The 11,017-nt window shown below is 39.9% G+C and overlaps 1 protein-coding gene across 1 annotated transcript; it reads right to left on the bottom strand.

The window, feature by feature from the left end:
* Positions 1-5,580: 5,580 nt before the first annotated feature.
* LOC120791299 (transcription factor jun-D-like) lies at positions 5,581-7,699 on the bottom strand. Its single transcript, XM_040129658.1, has one exon. It carries the CDS (start codon positions 7,466-7,468, stop codon positions 6,647-6,649), a length of 822 nt encoding a protein of 273 aa, XP_039985592.1. The 5' UTR covers positions 7,469-7,699; the 3' UTR covers positions 5,581-6,646.
* Between the last annotated feature and the right edge of the window lie 3,318 nt (positions 7,700-11,017).

Genomic DNA, 11,017 nt, shown 5'->3' with positions numbered 1-11,017 from the left:
GAAAGCATTCTGTGCAACACAGTTCACTTGTGCTAGCTAACAATGCTACATATTGATATTACAGTGTTTTATAGCAGGCATCTATTTTTTTTCAGAGCGGGACCCTTGCAAACCATGAAGGTTGAAATTATGTAATTATTCCACAGTTGAACGCAGCTAACTTTTAGTATTCGCCTCCCTGATAGCTGTTCAGACAGTCACAACTTTATTTCTAAAAAACATGTTGAAATGGGTTTGGAGGATGCAAACGATGTTGTTTTGTGAGATAATTTTTGTGGCATTTTGCCTTTATGTGATAGTTTGACCCTCGTGAGTGAAAGGAAACATCCAGAGAGAATAAGTTGGCATGTGATAAAGATCACCAACTGAGCCAGAACTAAGTTTGTTGCTGTTGCATGGCACAAATATTAGACCATTGGGCCACTATGATGTGCAGGCTTGGTTTCAACATCACAGAAACTACCACAACAATGGCAGTTTCTTTCTAAATGAATCAAAACCAGAATCACTTTGATCGACGACTGCAGTCATTATACAAGAACTCGTGTTGCTCATGCTGAGACTTGAAGACCTCAGAGAGCAGAGATTATACCGACACACAGTACAAGACAGTAAGACGAGAGACAGGGAAAACAGACACACTGTAGCATGCACTGCATGCTCCATATCAGTCTAAATCCAAAATCAGCCACAGTCAGGCAAGATTGCACATATACAGCATCTGTTTAGATTTTAATCCAGATTGCACTGAATAGATTCAGGCCTGCGGTACTGTATGTTTGCAGCTCAAGTATCACTCCTGTTTTACTTGCTTTTTTTTTTTTTTTTTTTTTTTGAGATATTGAGAGACATTATCTTATCCCTGGACATAGGAGAAAATGTTTCTACACACAACTCTCAATGTCCCTTTGCTTAATAACAAACTTCAGAGTCAGTATTACATAACAGTTTTATCAGATGCTGGTGGCTTCTTGCGTGGACCTGAGTTTATTTGTCTGTTAGTGTGTAATGCTATCTCCAGTGCTCAGTCTCCAGGTGAATTACGGACACCGCTGTTAAAAGCCCAACAAGCATCAAACAGCTGGAGGCTGATTGTTCACAGACCAGGCAGCTGGTCTGTGAGGAGTTAAATATTCTGTTCTGAGGTTTTCTTGGTTCTAACAACACTGTGTTACCACAACACTTTTTTGTTAAGAGCCGTTTTTAAAGTCAACATAGCATTATTCAGTCTGAACATCCATTACCACCCTTGCCTCAGAAACTTTCAGAAAGTATTTGTACACAGGTTTTAGTACAGTTTCCACAGTTAAAACGCCATTGCCGGGTATTCCTTAATTTCACCTCACCAAAGATTGCTGTAGAAACAGCTCACTGTTTTTGCTGTAGGATATCGGAATGAGCAAAATTTAAAATGAGTAATAAAACAAGTGCTGTTTGGTGGACTGAAAGATACGCTGGTCATTTAAGAATAATTTTCCGTCATTGTTATTCAAGTCTTGCTGGTGTGCAGTGCAATCTTATATTTTGAGATGCTGTTATTCCCAGTAAAAACACTGATAAAGAGGACGCCACCTATGGACTGAGAGGGCAAATCACTATAAAAATTACTATGTCCTAGTCAAAATCATGGATTTCATGAAGTCCATGACTATACGATTAAAGCAAATCTGAATCAGAAGAAAACTGTTTCTTTTGAGACAAACTGTTGCATTAGTAAACTGTCAAGTGTTGCATACATAAACCTGAAATCACAGACGAGCCACTGGCTCTTAAAAAGTTTGAGAAAATGAGGCCTGTGTCAAATTAGTGAGGCTGTTATCAGACAGGAAGTGATGGTTTGGTTAGGAATGATCACAACAAACCCGGGAGATGATTTTGATCCTGCATATATTTTACTTCTTACTGGTTGTGACTGTTTTACTTTTTTTTTTTTTTTTTGAGATATTGAGAGACATTATCTTATCCCTGGACATAGGAGAAAATGTTTCTACACACAACTCTCAATGTTCCTTTGCTTAATAACAAACACCGCTCATAGAAAGGCGTCTTCAGAGTCAGTATTACATAACAGTTTTATCAGATGCTGGTGGCTTCTTGCGTGGACCTGAGTTTATTTGTCTGTTAGTGTGTAATGCTATCTCCAGTGCTCAGTCTCCAGGTGAATTACGGACACCGCTGTTAAAAGCCCAACAAGCATCAAACAGCTGGAGGCTGATTGTTCACAGACCAGGCAGCTGGTCTGTGAGGAGTTAAATATTCTGTTCTGAGGTTTTCTTGGTTCTAACAACACTGTGTTACCACAACACTTTTTTGTTAAGAGCCGTTTTTAAAGTCAACATAGCATTATTCAGTCTGAACATCCATTACCACCCTTGCCTCAGAAACTTTCAGAAAGTATTTGTACACAGGTTTTAGTACAGTTTCCACAGTTAAAACGCCATTGCCGGGTATTCCTTAATTTCACCTCACCAAAGTTTGCTGTAGAAACAGCTCACTGTTTTTGCTGTAGGATATCGGAATGAGCAAAATTTAAAATGAGTAATAAAACAAGTGCTGTTTGGTGGACTGAAAGATACGCTGGTCATTTAAGAATAATTTTCCGTCATTGTTATTCAAGGCTTGCTGGTGTGCAGTGCAATCTTATATTTTGAGATGCTGTTATTCCCAGTAAAAACACTGATAAAGAGGACGCCACCTATGGACTGAGAGGGCAAATCACTATAAAAATGACTATGTCCTAGTCAAAATCATGGATTTCATGAAGTCCATGACTATACGATTAAAGCAAATCTGAATCAGAAGAAAACTGTTTCTTTTGAGACAAACTGTTGCATTAGTAAACTGTCAAACTGTCAATACATAAACCTGAAATCACAGACGAGCCACTGGCTCTTAAAAAGTTTGAGAAAATGAGGCCTGTGTCAAATTAGTGAGGCTGTTATCAGACAGGAAGTGATGGTTTGGTTAGGAATGATCACAACAAACCCGGGAGATGATTTTGATCCTGCATATATTTTACTTCTTACTGGTTGTGACTGTTTTTTTTTTTTTTTTTTTCCGGTAAAATCCAAACTTTTCAACTCCTCTCCTTTCTAATATGTCTTCCTCTCTATATAAACCAGATCTGTAAATATTATTCCTTTAAGTCATTAGTGTGGATTGTGTTGTATCGACTCAGGCTTGCAACAACAACAACAACAAAAAAAAGAGAGAGAAAAAAAAAAGACAGTAAAAACCTGAAAACCCCAAAAGAGCCATGTTGCACTGTATCTGCATTCATTTCTAGGCCTGCTTGTGAATGAATGTGTCACTCAGTTACAAAGCAATACACACTACAGTATCTACAAAAAAGAAATGCCATCAAGCTTGGTAGAGGTTGCCGACTTTAGATCTTCTACTAGCACGCAGTAACATGTAACTTCATTTGGTCTCGTATCACTGCCTCTTCAAATCCTCCTCGGTTTGGGCCATTAAGGTGAGAGAATATGCTGTGGATGTTTTTATCTGTACTACTTTGTGGTAAAACAATAAAAACAAACAAAAAAAAGTTGCTAACAATCAGTTGACCCTTTTTTTTTTTTTTTAAGATTTTGTACCTTTTGGGAGTGAGAGGGGTACTGTTATCTGTCCCTTCTAATGAGGAGTAACATCCTTGAGTGACCTGATGTAGAGGAACACAAACTCAAAAGTTGAGATCCAGCTTCATTCAAATGTTTTGCTGTTATGAAAGCTCAGAGGGTTCTCATCGAGGTTTAGCAGTACAGTTGTCATTTTTGGTGGGAAATGTTTGGATGCGACGGGTCCAGACCGCCTCAATGTTTTACTTTTCACTGGCAGACCATGTAAAAAGTTTTTCTTTCTAAATCTCAAATATGTTATGCCATCCTCCTTAAGAACATAAAAGCGGATATACTTAAAAAAAAAAAAAAAAAAAAAAAAAAAAAAACTTAAATTTTATTCCTAAATCAGTAGGTTTCAGATGGGCCAGTGAGGGACCTGCAAATCTTGCTCCCCATGTCAATTTTAATTTCCCTAATATAACTGAGTAATTGATCATTTTCTTAGTTTATTGACTTACAAAGACATATCAAAACATTTTGTTATTCATTCTCCTAGAAAAGACACTCTCTGGGTTTTGGCACAACAGAGTGAAAATTAACCAGTATTTTGTGTCTTTCAGAAAGTGAATCAATCCTTTGCCTCCCTTAGAACTACAAAGAGATATTTGTCCTGGAACTGTAATGAGTTTCTATCCAGAGGGCAGTAGCATGCTCTTTCTTTTTGGATTTCGAGTTTGCACCCTCTGATCACGTCCCACAAAGTACATTAAACTTAAAATAAGGGAACATGGTGTCAAACTGTCCAACTATGAACATTACAAGAAACTGCTGTACACTTGTGAAAGAAATAAAGTTATGTCCTCTGGTGCAACAACCAGAATCTCTCCTCCATGTTGGATTTTTACTCAGAGGGCAACAGGCCCAAAGCAACATTTCTGTTTCTGCATGTGGACTCTGCAGAGAGATTAAGTGTTTTCCATTTCTCATTCACGTGGCTCTCAGCAGGAGGGTGATGGAAGTGATCAATAGACAAACATTTTACAAGATTTTCACATTTGAAATTTTACGAGGTTATTGTCTATGAGCGAGGCCTCCTTTCCTCCACAGTGGATCTTTATTCTTTGAATACCTTTGGGCATTCAATGTTTCCCAGTGATTTTATTATTTGGTTAAATAAATATAAAGTAATAAATACTCTTAAAGGCATGGGGATCCATACCTATTTAGAGGAAAAAACTATGGAATATACTGTATTACGTTAAATAAGCAACTCGCTCACAAAAATATATGTGGTACTTTAACATAAAAACATGCAATTAGAAAAATTAGATTTTGCAGGTTTGAATATCCTGCTCATCATAGGTGGACAACACTGACTGGCTAATATCAATAAAAGGCCAATCACCAGTACTTCTTTCTAATCCTGATCTAAAGGAGCCCTACAGAGATGTACACTGGATAGTAGACTCAGTAGATAGGTAAAAAGTGAAATCACGCTATTCCTCATTTTGTGGCAGTCTTGGAGACTTTTCAAAGACCTTTTTACATCTAAATTAAACCAGTGGTGCGTCAAGATCTTTCTGCAATTTCCCAATCAACCAGCAGAGGGAGAGAGACACCAGGGTGATGCCATGATGTAGAGGGCAGCAACAATTCAGCCAAAATCCTGTTAATACACAACACCGACTTCAACAATTCAGGCTCAATCAGAGGACCAAGCTATAACCTACAATATGATTTACTTTCTGAAAATAATATACTGTAACTTCAAAAAGGCCACTCTGAACGATTTTGCATGTAATTCTTGACTATAGAGAGACAAAACTAATTCTACGCTCCACCCAGTTTGATGAATATCTTCATTAAAGTTGACATTCTTAAAAGTCAGTCTATATCTAGAACTTCACACATTTTTAATGGAGCAACAACTGTAGGCGCCTCCAAAAATCTGGTTTACTGTTGCACACACTGACTTCATCAACACATCAACATGAACGTAAATACGAGAGATTCACCAAAATAGAGGAAACACTGTTTATTGCCGAGCAGCTTTTAATTCAGAACACAGCGGCATGAAGCCAAATAACCGTAGGCTAGAGGTGACACCAACAGTCAGTGCAACAAAAAGGTTACGACTTTTCACATTTAAAATGAGAGCACACTGAAGTAGGACACAGTAGAGTAAAAAATAGATAGTTACAAGTGTCTGGAAAGGTTAAAGATAATAAACACGGATTAATTGCGCCCTGTGACACCCAGGTATGGGCAACATTCGAGTTTGTCAACAACATGCAAATTGTTCCCTATAGAAATATACGGTAAATAGGTTATATATGTAGATTATCTCTTACATATCAAATGTGGGTGTATATGCATTTTTCTTACAGCCAATTTGTCTTATGTGAAGGATAATCTGTTTGGTCCAGGTGTGAGACTGTATAGACACAGCCAGTCTGTAAACAGTTTTACAAGAAAAAAAAAAAAAAAAATCTGGATGTGTGCCATCTGTAATTGAAGTTAGGCATTTAACCCCCCATCAGTAAACTCTGTGACCAAATTCCATTAAAAAAAAAAACCCAGCAGTTTGAAACTGCCTTGTTCACCAGTAAACATAGATACGAGGTAGAACAGGATTTTATACATTGACCATATCAAAGGCAAACCCTCATTATTTCGGCATAAATCCAATAAGCCAATAGGCAATTGTTTATTTGAAAAACTAATGCTTCTGATTGAGTTGTTGTCTCCACCAGGAGGAGGCGACAGTGGAGCCATGTGGATTCTGGAAATTGCTTCTGAATAAAACTTGTCCAAATTATTTGAGAGACTGTCTCATTAACCCTGATCTGATATTATGTTCTGCCGTGTATGTTTACATTTTACCGATGTTCAAAGCATTTCAAAACCGCCGATTATTAATGTACAATTTGGCCTACGTGGCCCGGCATTCATTTCACCAAGAACGGCACAAATCTCGGCTACATATTGGAAAAAACAAAACAAAAACAACCAAAAAAAACAACATTAACAAAGTCCATGAAGCTTATATGCTGGTCAGTAGCCCAACTGCAGGCCTGTCCCTCGGACTAGTGCACTTGAACTTCATGTGGCAGCAGCTGGCAGCCGCTGTTAACATGGGTGAGGACTTTCTGTTTCAGCTGGGCCACTTGCTCTCTTAGCAGGCTAGCCGTCGAGGCCAGGTCGGTATTTTGGCTCTTCAGCGTTTTGACCTTGTCCTCCAGCCTGGAGATCCGCTCCAGTTTGCGCTTCCGACACTTGGAAGCCGCAATCCGGTTCCTGAGCCTCTTCCTCTCGGCTTTGATGCGCTCCTGTGTGTCCATGTCGATGGGAGACAGCGGCGGGCTCTCCCCGAAGCTCTGAACGTCAGGGACCGTCTGAGGCTCCTCCTTCAGCGGCTGGACCCGACAGAGCTCCGAGTGCGGCGGGGCTGCCCCCAAATGATGTGTCGGAGGAGGCGGGAAAGGCACTGTGTCCGTGGAGTAGTTGACGGTGGTGCCCAATGGCCCGGTGCCGTAACTGTTCAGGTTCGTATATACCGGTAGATCCGGCTGGACGGCGACCGGGGCGATGTTGGCGCCCAGATCCAGGCTGCCGTTCGCCTGCCCGTCTCCGTTCAGCTGGTTCTGTTTGTGCAGGTCCTCCAACGCCTTCACGAAGCCCTCGGCGAACTCCTGCTCGTCCGTTACTGTCTTCGGGTAGAGGAACTGGGAGCTGGTCGGCGTGGTGGTGACCATGCCGTTGGACTGGATGATCAGCCTCTCCAGCTCCGGAGAGGCTAGTTTGAGCAGCCCCAGGTCCGGGGAGCTGAGGATGCTCTCGGCGTCGCGGAGATGCGGTTTGAGGTCGGCGTCGTCCGCCAGGCTCAAGTTAATATCCTTCTTCATCATTATTTCCGTTTGGTAAAAGCGACACGTCGAACTGCTCGGCACTGCCTCAGAGCGGCGCCCTGCCCATAACCTCACAGAAACGAACCGCAGTGTAAACTAGCTTGCGTTAAGTTAATCTAGTTAATACTTTTAACACCGAAACCGTTGACGGCCCTTCTGCTCTCGAGCGGGAACCGACAATAATGCACATGCGCGCGCTCCGCCTCGAGCTTTTCTAGGCTCGCGGGTTCCATTATGTCACATCAGAGCGCACGCATTGGGCAGAAATTACGTTCTCCCGACTTTGATTTAAATAAGGGGACGGACCGACCGGAGGGGCGGAGACTGCGGGGAGGTCTCACTCTGCGCCTCGTTCCGGCGTCCGGCTTCGGTCCCGGAAACGGTGCCCATGCACGTAGGCCAATAACGTGAATTGTATCGGCCGTATTAAAATGAGTTCAAAGAGCTTTACATAATGCTAAGTAATATGGGCAATACAATAACATACAATAACAATAAAAATAATAAGCAAATAACAGTAATAGAGTAAGATACATACATTTTGAAAAAAGTATAGGAGCAGTGTACATTTTTTTTTTTTTAAATGAAGCGCAGATCTAAAATTTAATCAAAAGACATGGCAAACAGATGCACATTCCAATTAGATTTAAAAGTAGTCACCGTTGTCTCTAATTTGAGATTTTCAGGTATTTTCTTCCAGATGTGAGCGGCATAGAGGCTAAAAACAGCTAAACTCAGGAACCACAAGTGGACCAGAACTGGCTGACCCGAGAGGTCTGTCAGGTTCATCCTGTACGTAGTCTGCATTTTGGACCAGGACCATTCAGAGATTTACGGACAAGCAGTCATACTTTAAAGTCGGTTCTCTGACACGCTGACAACCGGTGTAGAGATTCGAAAAGTAGTGTAATATGCCCTGCTTTCTTTAGTCTTTGTTAGGCCTCTACCAGCAGCGATCCGGATCAGCTGGATCCAGATCCAGTTTTCACCTGTTCTTTCACTTATTCCAGGTATTAGACCTCCGCTCCAGTGGCGTGGAGCAATGCTGGTAATTAGCTGAGGTCACCAAACTTTATAAACTAAGAGTCATTAACGTGTAAGTTGTCCCTCCCTGTTAGGTCCGACAGGGCAATGGGAGGGAAGAAGAAGTCGGTCAGCAACGGTCTGTAGCGTCCGTTGTATGTTAGGGAATCCATGGTGTTATTTTGAATAACCAAAGTCACTGAAAGTTGATACACTGTGATTTTAAAACAGGGAATACAGGATATGAACTTCAGTCATGCTCAGTTAGAGTTATGATTACAGGCTAGGTAATTCTCCGTAACAACTGAGCAAGGAGGGCTGCGAGATGTGGTCAAAAGCTTTGGCAATCAAACGTATGTGGACCTTGTGTTAAGACTCTTCCAAGGGCAAGAGTGAACTTTTACTTTGTAACGAGTTATTAATATTCTTTATAGAGGATCTTTGGTATCAGTTCTATTGCCATGGAGATGAGAGATAAACTACAAACAGTGAGGCGGTACATTGAGGTTTGAAGTCAGTATTGACTGTTACTGGTCTTGTTTTCATTTTCAGACTCATAAAATCAAACCTGGAATGTTCAGCACCAGGAACCGTGTTTTTCATCGCTATATGATTTCTATTCATTTTTCATATTTAATGAAAGAATGATAATTGCAGGATATAATAGAGATGACAGCTGGCATAGCCGTGGACATAAGCAGTTGTGATTTTCATTATACGTTTGTTTGGTCAGGAAAAGAGCTGATGTCTTCTCAGAAAAAGCTCTGCTCACTTCTGTTTTATGCCCTCAATCAAGACACTGTGCCCTGTATTCCTGCGCATCCAATTTTGGAGAAGTTGAATCTGAAACTGATGGGATTTCAACACTTCCTCTGGTCAGTTAACAGTTTCAGGTTGTTTTTGAGTTGGATCTGGTCTTACACCTAACACACCCATCCAAGGAAACACATGATAATTGCAATTTGTGCATTTCCACTCAAGAGTTTCCATTTTCCTTCACAGATTTTCCCATTTCCCCTTTCATTTTTTAATTGATATCATTTTTAACCTTATTATTTTGATTTCCCTTTTTAACATTATACAGCCTGATTAACTAAAATAGTTTTTAAAAAATATATATTATCACCATCTCTTTTATGCGGATTTCCCACTAAGTAGATTTTATCTCCATGTCTCTGAGGGATTTATGAGGTGGAATTCAGTGTAAGTTTGGTGAGCACTTCACATAATGGAAGCTCTGTCTGTCCATAGTTAGGACATTTTGTTGGGATTTTCCAGATTATCCTTCCTGCCATGTTCAGTAGGCTAATTTTGTGTGTTTGACTTGTGCTCATAAAATTTTAACACACTTATAAACACCCAAATAAAATCACTATTGTGTACTTCCAAAAGCCACAGTAAATTATTTTAGAAATACTATTGTGATGTTTTATCAGGTATTAATCAGTAACATAATATGCTGAAGTGATTACTAATGAATTGTACCTTTACTGTGACAAATCTGTGCTTAGTTTCCTTCCATTTCAAATGATGTTCTTTGTGTTTCGTCCACAATCTATCAATACTTCAATCAACAATCAATTTACTTAGCTAAAAATGTAATAATCAAATCTATAAACAAATTATCATGAAATGATGTCCCTTGTTTTCTTCACTACCAGTCGTCTGGCTTGTAAAGGGTTACAGAGAGGAGGTATGTGCGTCAAAGGTAGGCCCTATCCATCACTGCAAAGCACGGGTGGATCACGTGATGGATCCTGTGATGTTCAATCTCTTTACGCTGTGGCGGAAATGGGGGGGGGTTGTTAAACCAACAGAGGAGAGATATTTTTGTCTAAAAGCTGAGTATCGGTGTAGAGAGAGTGGGGGTGATAAGCCTGAAGTCGAGAATAAAAGGGCAGTAAGTGGAAAAGGATGTACTACACTCTCACACACTCTTTCATTTCCTCCCCTTGAATTTATTCAAAAAAACAGTAAAAAATGTGAGCAATATACATTTACGAAGAGTTAAGCATTACAAAAAAATTGTCATAATTTTTGTATAAATCATGTACCCACAATTGTTGAAATATTCCTTACAATTGTATAGTTTCTCTTGTTATTGTTATTGTGTAAAATAATTTTTCAGCTGAGCTTCACAGCTTCAAGGCAGCAGTGTATTTGGGCCGTCTTTGGTGAAACAGTGACTGTCGGAGCAAACTCAACATACAGAATGGTTTTGTTGCAGGAGAGGTTTGAGAAGTATCATTCAACCATTAAAAATTCGTGGTTGGTCAATAAGTATTAGCATCCACTATAACCAACATAACATGGCTGCTCATCTTCATGAAGGATAAACCTACAAGCTTTTTACAGCCATCTTTCAAACCATACAGCACGTGTTTGATACTCTAATTTCATTTTTGAATTTCATTTGACATTTGTGTACTTGTAACTATGCAAGCTTAGAAATGAAGATGCATACTTTTAAGTTTCTAATTTGAATAATGTCCTGATTTTGCTCATGTGTAAAGAAAATGAAATGGA

Source organism: Xiphias gladius, chromosome 6 (assembly GCF_016859285.1).
Source record: "Xiphias gladius isolate SHS-SW01 ecotype Sanya breed wild chromosome 6, ASM1685928v1, whole genome shotgun sequence".
Taxonomy (NCBI): domain Eukaryota; kingdom Metazoa; phylum Chordata; class Actinopteri; order Istiophoriformes; family Xiphiidae; genus Xiphias; species Xiphias gladius.
Note: the sequence above shows the minus strand (reverse complement) of the source record. Positions and strands in the feature narration are given on the sequence as shown.